Source organism: Phyllostomus hastatus, unplaced genomic scaffold (assembly GCF_019186645.2).
Source record: "Phyllostomus hastatus isolate PE091 unplaced genomic scaffold, TTU_PhHast_1.1 phas_contig_551, whole genome shotgun sequence".
NCBI lineage: Eukaryota > Metazoa > Chordata > Mammalia > Chiroptera > Phyllostomidae > Phyllostomus > Phyllostomus hastatus.
In genome coordinates, this window is record NW_025333909.1 from 286,533 (window position 1) to 298,311 (window position 11,779).

General features: G+C 45.3%; 1 protein-coding gene across 1 annotated transcript; it reads right to left on the reverse strand.

The window, feature by feature from the left end:
* Window positions 1–223: 223 nt before the first annotated feature.
* LOC123824307 (rho-related GTP-binding protein RhoG-like) lies at window positions 224–9,364 on the reverse strand. The gene is made up of 3 exons (XM_045847428.1): window positions 9,231–9,364; window positions 3,559–3,649; window positions 224–3,377 (listed from the first exon to the last, which is right to left on the reverse strand). Exons 2-3 carry the CDS (start codon window positions 3,559–3,561, stop codon window positions 2,787–2,789), a joined length of 594 nt encoding a protein of 197 aa, XP_045703384.1. The 5' UTR covers window positions 3,562–3,649; window positions 9,231–9,364; the 3' UTR covers window positions 224–2,786.
* Between the last annotated feature and the right edge of the window lie 2,415 nt (window positions 9,365–11,779).

An 11,779-nucleotide genomic window follows, 5' to 3' on the forward strand; every position in this document is an offset into this window, starting at 1 on the left:
CAGTAGCAAAACCACTCTCTCACACTTGTGGATCACACCTCCGTTTATTAGAGGACACAAGTTTGCCCAAACAAAACCTATGCTTACATTTGGGAATTTTCCAGACAAAAAGAGCAGGAGGCACTATTAAATTAAAAGCCAATTTATTTTTTTTAAAGATTTTATTTATTCATTTCTAGAGAAAGGTGGAAGGGGGAGAAAAACATTGATATTTGAGAGAAACATCAATAGATTGCCTCTCGCACACCCCCCAACCAGGGACCTGGCCCACCACCCAGGCATGTACCCTGACTGGGAATCAAACTGGCAACCCTTTGATTCACAGGCCAGCTCTCAACCCAGCTAGGGCTAAAGGCCAATTGAAAACACTTCAGTAGCTAAACAGAAAGCTCCTAGAGACATAGGTGTTTCTAACCCTTCGACCATGAAGCCCTGTGTGCCACCCAGCAGCAATCAGAACACCCTGAGGCTGTAATATGCTTGAGCAATAAGGACTTTCATTTGACTGTCTCTGGGAAAACTCAAGGACTCTACACAAGGGCAAAGGACACCTCATGCACACAGGCGAGTTGACCCCTACAGTCACCGGACTTCTCCGTACAGCAACCTCACTTTCACTGTGCTTCACTGTACAGCAACCTCACTTTCCAAAGCACTCCTGGGCCTTCATTGAGAAGGGCCACCCTCACTCTTTTCCAGTGGACACCCTGCTTAGAAAGAATCCCCACCACCCCACTACCACCACCACCACCACCACAGGAAGCCCTGGAGCACACAGTGGGAAATAAATACAGTACCCTGAAATTGAGATAGAAGGCACACGCCAGACAAATACTATCCTCCCTAAATCCGTCACAGCTTTAGACAACTGGTGTAGAAATAAATGCCAATGAAGTAGTGTATGAAATGGAGGGAACAATGATGAAGGGAAAACTGAACAGCGTACGTAGTCCCAGGTGAGGGAAAGGGGAAACCAGAAGACAAGTAGTAAGATAGAGTTAACATAAACTTTTTATCTTCTATCAATACTTGATTTCTCCTTGACCTCCAGGTTCCAGATTCTCCAAGAGGAGGATTGCCAGGTTAAGCCAAGTAAAAACACAGGATGCTTGCATTACATTTGAATTTCAGATGAACAGCAAATAATGTTTTCGTGTATGTCCCAAATATTACGTGGTACATTGCTTGTACTAAAAAGTTATTTGTGAAAAAAAAAAACTTTGTCTTTAATTTTAATTAAATCTATTGGAGTAATATTGGTTAATAACATGCAAGTTTCAGGCGCACAACATCTGCATACTCCACTGTGTGCTCACTGCCCAGTCTAGTCTCCTTGTGTCATGTAAAACATTGCTGTGTTTTTTCTGGCAACCCTATTCAGGAGGTTCAGTTAGCCTGAGGCAAGTCTGCTCACATCTAGTCAAAGAGCCACAGCAAGACTGTCATGGAGCAAAGCACAGACACTTCACCCACCACAGGGGGAGGCAGTGCGGTATGCCATCCTTTTACCTGCCAAAGGCTCAAAAATCCAATGCTATTTTGGCAGGATGAGAAGGTATGGACATGGACATAGGGGAGCTGTCAACTGCTATCTGCCAGGTGGGGAAGTTTTTCTTCCATATCAAATAAAGGTCAGGAATCTAACAACTATGGAGAAGGAGGCCTACTGGGATGAAGAATCTGACTCACACTGCCCCAGGGCAGGCTGAGCAACTCCAGCCTACCGCCTGGAGATCCAACAAACTCCAACTCTTTTGGAGCAACTAAAAGACCTCAAAAGGCACACACGGCTGAATGAACGAATGAACGAACGAAAGAACTAACACACCCACCCACACCCCAAGGTGTATGGAGGAGGAACAGGAAAAGAGCACAGTAGCCTTTATAGTAACTCAAGAGGAATGACAGTAAAAGTCCGTGACTGCCATTTCTTTCAAAGGCGCGAAGGAGGCCACATTATGCTTTTTTTTTTTTCATAGCCTCCTGCACAGGAATTCCTACATCCTATCAACCCAGGATTTGGAAACCGTGTTTCCAAAGATGTTAATAGATATTGCATAGGACCAAGTGAAAGCTTCCGGAATGTTGCATGCTTATTAAAAATTATAAATTCCTACAGTAGAAGAACCTCTTGAGCTTTTATTTAAATAGCTGGTTCCTGGCTTATTTGCTCACAGAACCTTCTAAGGAATATCTATTCCCATGTCACAGAACTTTGGAAAATTCTACTTAACCAGTGTTGCCAAAACGTCTTAGCTCAAGAATGAGGACATGTCAACACTGGGAACGCCCAGGAATCTCGCATAAACTGGTTTTTAAAGATTAGTGGATTCAAGAAAAATTAGTGTATTAGAAAGTTTAAGGCAATGATTCAACAACTGGAAAGCCTTGTCCTCCTGTGAGGCACTTGCTCAATATTAACTAGTCAGAAAAGCTGAAATTCGATTTGGAAGCGAACAGGCAAAAGTCTACAAAAGAACAGTAAAAGGCTGCTCTGCTTAGTTTCGGCCCGGCCAGGACAGGAAGGAACAGCGCTTTGTGGTGTCTCCTCTTACTGTTTTGATCACACACATACACACACTTCCTTCCAAAGGTTCAAACCAAAACACAAAGCAGCCATATACATACGGACTAGCCTGTCTGTCTTCATTCCTCCAAAAGCCCAGCAACCTACAGCCCAGGGTTTCCAGAAGAGTCAATTGGCTCTGTTGGCATTATTAAATCCTGTCAAAGGAATCCCCCTGCTTATTCTCCATGGAGGCAGTCCCTAAGTGCCACCCCAAAAGCTATAAGAGGACACATTTCTTGGTGCTCTTCTTTGTGGCCGGGTAAAGCACAGCGCGGATAGCTTCCAAAAACACCTCCTGTACTCCATCCTGCAGCAGGGCAGAGCATTCCAGATACTTCACAGCCCCCACCTGCTTGGCCAGGATAATGCCTTGCTGAAAAGTTGTGGGCACTAGGCTCTGTTCCTTCAGCTTCTTCACTGTCTCATCGTCAGTTCGCAAGTCACTCTTGGTGCCTACCAGCAGAACAGGTACATTGGGGCAATGATGGGTGACCTCTGGGTACCACTTATGCCTCACATTGTCATAAGAGGATGGGCTGCTGATGGAAAAACAGATGACGAAGATATTGGTCTGGGGGTAGGAGAGCGTTCTCAGTCGGTCGTATTCTTCTTGACCAGCCGTGTCCCATAGGTTCAGGCTGACAAGTTGGCCATCCACAGATGTCTGCGCGCTATAGTTGTCAAAGACAGTGGGGATATACTCCTCAGGAAAGGACTTTGTTGTGTAACTGATGAGGAGGCAGGTCTTACCCACGGCCCCATCTCCTACAACCACACATTTGATCGTCTGCATTCTTCCCTTGGAGTCCTACGTGTAAGAGAGAAATGAAGAGTGTTCCCAGATGCTCAGTTAATGAAGGGAGCCCAAGCTTCATAAACATTGCTCTCCGAGGAGAAAGACAAGAGGTGAACCCCCCCACCCACTGCCCATCCCCTTCACACCACAGAAGAACCAGCTGGGGAAGGTGGTACGGGGCCAGAGTTCTTACCATGGATGCTAAAAGACAGGCCTCAGTGGGTCCTAAAAGCCGCCTCTGAAGTTGTGTGCAATCCTATATGTATGCGCTTAAGTGAATTTTTCTGGAAAGAAGATCCAAAGCTGTTATTAGAGTCTTGAAAAGGGCTGTGAGCCCCCAAAAGATTAAATACCATTCATATACATCGGTGTTTATGCTACATTGTTGTCCTAAGGTCTGAAAAGATGGTATCCAAGCTGCTAAAATATACTAGGTGCTCAGTAAATGGTCACTCATTTTTTTTTTTTAAGTATAGAAAGATGGTTCCCAAAGTTGAAACAAAAGAAACAGGGCTCTCACTTTGGGTCTGTGGCTATAGACCCAGCAAAGGAACCTCTCTGTTCCTGAAAAATAACAACACTTACTACCAAAGTGAAAGGTATCAGCGATGTAGAGAAGTGATTAAGAGTCCAAGCTCTGATGCCCTGGCTGGTGTGGTTCAGTGGATTGAACACCGGCCTATACACCGAAAGGTCACCCGTTGACTCCCAGTCAGGGCCCGTGCTGGGGTTTTGGGCCAAGTCTCCAGTAGGGGGCGTGCTAGAGGCACCCCATCACTCACCCATGGCTGTTTGTTTGTCTCCCTCCCTTCCCTTCTCTCCAAAAGTAAATAAATAAATTTTTTAAAAAAGGATTCCAAGCTCTGAGGTCAAACCCTCTGGAGTCAAAAACCTGTCCTCTCTTTTCCAAAGCCTTGGGAATTTGGGCAAATTTCTAACCTGAGGCTTAAATGAAAGAATGTAGGTACAGTCATTATTAGTGTCTGCCACATACAAAGTACTTATTAGGTTTCAAAAGCTACTAAGACTTCATACGTTATTACTCTTCTACCATTCTGCCACGGAAGGCAAAAGTTCCCCGATGTGATTACAACGCCAGACAAGCCAGGGGTCTCATCCCTTCCCATCTTCTCTGAGTGAAACTACAGGTCACAAGAGCACCGTACTCTTTGTCCACTTCTTCATGCATGAAGCACTTGGCAGTTAATGGCATGGCATGTGATCCCCAACCAGGGACTGGTTTTGATTTTTCCAGGGCCAGGGTGGGGCAGGGAGGCAGGAGGACAGGAGGCGAGGCTCAGGCAGTAATGGGAGCAGATCGGCAAATCGCCAGCCCACTGCTCACCTCCTGCTGTGCACATACAGGTCTGCAGGGTGGGGGGCTGGGGGGCTGGGGGTTGGGGACCCCGGCAGAGATGGTCTGTAAGAAACATGTTTGAGTTCCTATGTTCAAACACCCATATCAATACCCCGGCAATGCCCTACCTTGTCAGTGCCCCAGAGCACTCCAATTTCTTCAGCTTTTTAACTACTGCCCTCATGTCAGACCCAATCCTTATAGCATACAGCTCTTCAAGTGTCAGAATGTGGAGGAAAGGGGATACATTGTCATATGTATTTGATTAGAGAAAAAAAATGGGAATTAGCTTCTCACCTTGGGAATTTGGGGGAATAGACACATCCCCTACCCTGTTATCTTATTAGTAAAGGTCTCTATTCAGCCCCGTATCACGGGCAAAACCAAAACAACACTCATTTGGGTCTCAGTAAAGTTGGCCTGAGGATGCTTCGCACAGGCCCACTAGAGGTAGCTATCTTCCCACACAGCCAGCCGGTTCTGAATAGGGATGCCTTTTACCCAGAAGCCTTTGGTAGCACAGGTCCCACAGCTACAAGTCCAAAGGATAACTCAGGACTAGCAGGCAACCATCCCAGGGTACTCACTATCAGCTCTGTCTTTTTCTACCTAGCAACAGCCTTAAGGATCGAACACACAACGTCACTAGAATCAGGGCAAAGTCACTACCACATTCCTTTCCCAGTCTGGATGCATTTCTTTGTCCTCTGAATTCTATAGCAATCACTGCTATTATTTCTCATCTTCCCAGCCTCCTCTAGGTATCATCTAGTGTCAAACACCTGTGCCCCAAGTGACTGCTTTCAGAACAGTATTGCATCTGAGGGGGTTGCTGTATCAGAGGGAAATTCTTGGGCACAAAGACCACTTTGCACTCCAAACTCAGCTCCTCTTCTCTATAAGTAGGAAAAGGCACCTACACTCACTTCTACTCATTTGTTATCTCCAAATACTCCTAGTATATATGGTCTGCAGCTGGGCACTCCAGTCACACTGATGGCTGCAGGCCTACATGATGAAGTGCAGCTAGAACACCTGGGGTCTGAAACAAAACTCCAGATATGCTCACCCGTAACACACTGTCTATGAAAGGCGGGGGGCAGGGGGATCAGCAAAAGTCCCAGGTACTTTCAAAGGCTGTTTTATACAACTGACCCATTTATTCAGCCCACATGTTCATTACACTGTTTTATCTACTTCTGTATGTTTAAAATTCTCCAAAGTTAAAAAGTTTTATAACTAATACTAAAAATATATCGAGCCCTGACCGGTGTGACTCAGTGGGTTGGGCATCGTTCCACAAAGCGAAGGGCCACCAGTTCGTCCGGGTCAGGGCACGTGCCTGTGTTGTGGGTTTCATCCCTGGTTGGGGGAGTGCAAGAGGCTACGGATCAATGTTTCTCTCTCACAATGATGCTTTTCTCCCCCTCTCTAAAAATAAGTAAAATTAAAAAATAAAAATATGTCCAGAATAATTGAAAACAGGATCTTGAAGACCTATTTGCACACTCACATTCATTGCTTCATTAATAGAGCCAAGAAGTGGAAAAGTGGAAGCAGCCTAAATGTCACCCTAAATGTCTATCGGTAGATGAATGGATAAGAAAAATGTGGCAAATAAATACATATTTTATATATTAATAAATATATTTATGTATTTATATATAAATATTAATATATACATTTATAAGAAGATGGGCCCTCAGTGGATTGTGCCTGGCTTGCGAACCAAAAGGTTGGTACTTTGATTCCCAGTCAGAGCACCTGCCTGTGTTGCACGCCAGAGCACCAGTAGAGGGCGTGCGAGAGGCAACTGATGTCCATCTCTTGCAGTTTCTCTCCCTCCCTCCCTCTCTCTCTCTATAAAATAAATAAATAACAGATTTTTAAAAAAAAAATAAGATGGCCCTGGCTGGTGTAGCTCAGTGGATTGAGCACGGGTCTGCGAACCAAAGGGTCACTGGTTCGTTTCCCAGTCAGGGCACATGCCTGGGTTGCAGGCCAGGTCCCCAGTGTGGGGCATATGAGGGGCAACCACACATTGATGTTTCTCTCCCTCTCTTTCTCCTTCCCTTCCCTTCTCTCTAAAAAAATAATAAATAAAATCTTAAAAAAAAAATAAGATGGATTTCATATGCTTCACCATGGACGAACCTTGAGGACTTGATGCTAAGTGAAATAAACCAGTTACCAAAAAAAGCCAGATACTGCATGATTCCAATTATGTGAGATATCCAGAAGAGTGACATTTATTGAAACATAAAGTAGAATGAATGATGGTGGCCAGGGACTGCGGAAGGGAGAAATGGGGGGAGTTGTTTAATAGGTACAGGGTTTCAGTTCTTTTTAAATATTATATTTTATTTATTTATTTATTTGTTTATTTATTTTCAGAGAGAGAGGGGAATGCCGGGAGAAAGAGAGAAACATTGTTGAGCACCAGACACATTTATCAGTTGCCTCCCGCACACCCCTCAACCCCGGAATGTGCCCCCGGAATGTGCCCCCACCGAGAATAGAACCGCAAACCCGAGACCCTTTGGTTGGCAGGCTGGGACTCAATCCACTGAGCCACACAAACCAGGGCTAGAGTTTCAGTTTTGCAAGATGAAAAAATTCTAGATTTGTTGCACAACAATGGGAATATAGTTAACACTACGGTATGGTACACGTTAAAATGGTTAAAATATTAAAAGTAAAATAACACTCTTTTAAAGGCTTGGGAGCTCTGAGAAAAGGCTAGGAGTTAGAAGAGAAAGGCCAATATTCTGTTTGTCATCTATTTGAGAAAGGCTTGTTTACTTAAGTTCCGGCATCCAGCACAATGCTGTCCCCTCCCCATCACCACCACTATCCACACTGTCCCAAGTACTACTATGGGCAATGAATTGCTAGGAGGGACTCAAAAAAAAAGGGGGGGGTACAAAGAAAAAGAATGCTAGAAGCTTAACGTCTTCTGGTGAAGGCAGGAGGCAAGTAATAGTGTACAGTAATGTATGGCTGGGGGGGAGTTGCTATAGGGAAGTAAAGGGAAAGTAAAAATTGAGAGCATTCTATAGGCATTGTGTGAAGCAGGGGTCCCCAATGCCCCGGCCGCAGACTGCCGCGGCCAGTTAGGAACTTGGCGGTAAGCAAAGCTCGCTGGAGTTGCGCCTCCTGCCTCCCCCGCCTGCGGCGGCCCGGGTGCAAACCTCACCTGAGCTCCGCCTGAGGTTCGCTCCTCCCCGCCATCCACAGCGGGGGGAGTGAAGCTCACTCGAGCTCCGCCTCCCGACCCCCCCATTCCACAGTGTAGCCAGCGAAGCGCACTAGAGCCCCGCCCCCAGCCCCCCCATTCCGGAGGAGCGGCGAAGCTCACCTGAGCTCCGCCTCCGGCCCCCCTTCCCCCATCCACAGCTGGGGAGTGAAGGTCACTTGAGCTCCTCCTCCGGACACCCCCCCCCCCATTCCACAGTGCAGCCTGCGAAGCTCACCTGAGCTTCGCCTCCTATCCTCGCACCCCCTCCCTCCGCCCCCCACCAGCAACATCTTCCACGAAACCGGTCCAGGGTGCCAAAAAGGTTGGGGACCACGGTGTACAGTACTTGTACCCATCTTTTCTTATTTTTAACTTCACAGTAGCCCTAAGTAGACATCAGAGCAGCTTAGAGATCTTCAAGGTGTGTCTAGGATTAGAAACTGGGAGAGGCATGGAGCTGCCAATACCAGCACCCTAGAAGGCTCCGTTCCTTGTTAGTCATTTACCATTAACCTTGGGATCATAGCTTCTTCTAAACGTCCCTATCTCATGTGACAAAGCGTCCTTCACTTGTACAGTCTGCACAGCAGTTACTTTTCTCTTAAGTTGAACACAATGTAAAAGATCCAATAACAGTGAGAACAAGAACGCAGCTCAAAGTACTACTGTTTCTCCGTCATTCTCCAAGGCTCACCCTTTCAGCAAATCTCAGTCTAATCCACTTAAATTAACTTCTCAGAAACCACAGCAATTCAGCAGAAGACCCCTAGTTTTATTTAGTACTTTCTGCAACTCAGTTATCCACTAAATTGGGGGTGCGGTGGGGGGGGGTTCTCACACTGAAAACTAATTTCTTTGGTTCAGGTGCAGTCAAGGGAGATTTCAGATGGCTGGAGGCGAAGGAAGCAGGGTGAAGACTCCCGACCCCGGAGCCAGGGGGGCTATCCTGCGCCTGGCAACTTCACCACAGAAGCAATCTCAGCGATCCATCAATAGCCACGACGAGCCCGCTGGGCACCTCTCGCTGGGCATACTCTCCTCCACCAAGGGTGATGGGTTCTCCTGGGACTCCAGCGGGACTCTTGAGCCGGGGCAGAGAGGTGCCCCACATCGGATTCACAGAGCAGGCTCAATCTCCCCCGCTGCACATACAGCTCATGCCACCCTCAGATCCCTTCCACCCAAGGAGTGGCTCCGAGACTACGGTCCCAGGGATGGGGAGACTCGACAAAAGAGATGTGGGCACTGCCTGGGATAAGGGGTCACATACCCGGCAAAGTGCTCGTCGTCCCGCGCGGTTCAACTCAACTGCCGCCGGCAAAGCCTCCCGGCGTCTTTCACTGGGATCCGCTGCAGCGGCGGGCTCAAGTCCACATCCGGGCAGCGACCTGAGTCCCACCCCGTCGTCGGACGCAGTCTCCTCTCAGCGCCCGGAGCCCTCCTGGGAAGTGCAGTCCTTGGACCAGCCTCTTTTTCTGGCGTCACGGCATCCTAAACCACGCCTCCCGGTAATCAAGCACTGCTTACATCCTGACCCCAGGACCAGGTCCCGGGTTCGAGTGTCCCCCGGCCTCACCTTTCCCTTGGCAAAGTGAGGCCACCCCTTCCTTCCCAGACCCCTGTTTTTCCTCGGGACCAGTATTAACATAAAGAGCCACTTAGGGAACTGAGAAAGTGTTAAGACAGATGCAAGAGATCAAAGTAATGTGGAAAATGAGGTAAACTGGCGAATTAGGGTTGCTCTCTGTCACCATATATTAGTTTGCATTGTCTAGAATTTCATATAAATGGAATCATACACCATGCACTTTCAAGAACAGCTCGATTGAGATATAAATTCACATACTAAACAATTCCCAACTTAAGTTGTACAATTCAATGGCTTTTGGATCTTTTTTTTAACTATGGTAAATATATATAACAAAGTTGGCCATTTTAACCTTTTTTAACTGTATAATTCAGTGGCATTAAATACATCCACAATATTGTGGAATCATCATTGTTGTCTATTTCTAAAACCATTGCATCACCCCAAACAGAAATTCTATATCCATTAAGCACTAACTCCACATTCCCTCCTTCCCATTGCCCCTGGAAACCAATCTTTGAACAGCTTTGTGCCTCCATGAATTTGACTTTTGTAGCTGCCATTTATCTATTGATGGACATTTCTCTCCTTTCTAATTTTTTACTATTACAAATAATGCTGCAATGAACATTAGCACATAAGAATTTGGTTTTGGCCCTGGCTGGCGTAGTTCACTGGATTGAGCGTGGGCTGCAAACCAAAGCATCACAGGTTCGATTCCCAGTCAGGGCACGTGCCTGGGTTGCAGGCCACGGCCCCCAGCAACCGCACAGTGATGTTTCTCTCTCTCTCTCTCTCTCTCTCTCTCTCTCTCTCTCTCTCTCTCCCTCCTTCCCTCCCCTCTCTAAAAATAAATAAATAAAATCTTTTAAAAAAAAGAACTTGGTTTTGTTCATTTTTCTCTTTCTATTTCCATGATTTTCACTTTGATCTTCGTTGTTTTTCTTCTGAAACTTCATTTTATCTGCTCTTCTTCATTTTGCTGAAGTGAAAGCCTGTCATTGACAGCTTTCTGCTGATCTAATAGAGCTGCTTAGTGCTTGCAAATTATCCCCAAACTACTGCTTTAGCAGAATGCCACAAATTATTTGTTGCGCTTTCATTTTCATTCCATTCAAAATATTTTCTAATTACCCTTTTCATTTCTTCTTTCACCCATGAGTTATCTACAAGTGGATTATTCAGTTATCCAATATTTGGGGATTTTCCAGACATCTTTCTGTTATTGATATATAATTTCATTCCATGGTTTTCAGAGAATCTACATATTTTTGTAGGACTTCAATCCTTTTGAATTCATTGAGATTTGTTTTGTGGCCTGGAACATGGTCTGTCTTGGCAAATGCCTCATGTGGACTTGAGAAAAATGTCTATTTTGCTATTTCTGGGCGGAATATTCTATAAATGTAAATCTAGTCAATTTGATTGATAGTGGTGTTCACTTCGATATCCTTGCCAATTTGATGCCTACTTGTTCCATTAGTTATTGAAAGGAAATCTCTGACAAACATTGTGGATTTGTGTATTTCTCCTTCTAGTTTTTTAGTTTTCATTCATGTATTCCGAAGCTGTTATATTAGGTGCACAAACATTTGGAATTGATATGTTCTCCTCACTAACTGACTTTTTATCATGATATTACCTTCCTTATTTACTAGTGTTATCTTTGCTGTGAAATCTACTTTGACTGATACTGATACAGCCCGCCCACCTTTAAAGACTAGTGTTATCATGATACATCTTTTTAAAAATATAGTTTTAAGCTATTTGTGTCTTTGTGTAAAGAGCCTTTCTCATAGGCAGCATAAGGTTGGGTCTTGCTTTTTTACCCAATCTGCTCATCCCTACCCTGTAATTGGGATGTTTACACCATCTATATTTAACACGATATGGTTAGGTTTCAGTCTGTCACCTTGCTATTTGTTTTCTATTTGTCCCATCTCTTGTTTGTTGTGTTTTCCTGCCTCCTTTTGGATTAATCAATATTATTTGTATCTCCTTTGTTGACTTACTACCTATCCCTCCTTGTTTTGTTGTTTTAGTGGTTGCTTCAAGGTTTAGTTTGTACAACCATAACTTCTCCCAGTCTGCCTTCAAGTGTTATGATACCACTTTAAGAAGAATATAAGAACCTTACATTGCCCAGGCTGGGCAGCTCAGTCGGTTAGAGCATCATCCCCATAGCAGGGTTTCCAGTTGCCAGTCAGGGCACACACAGGAAACAACCAATG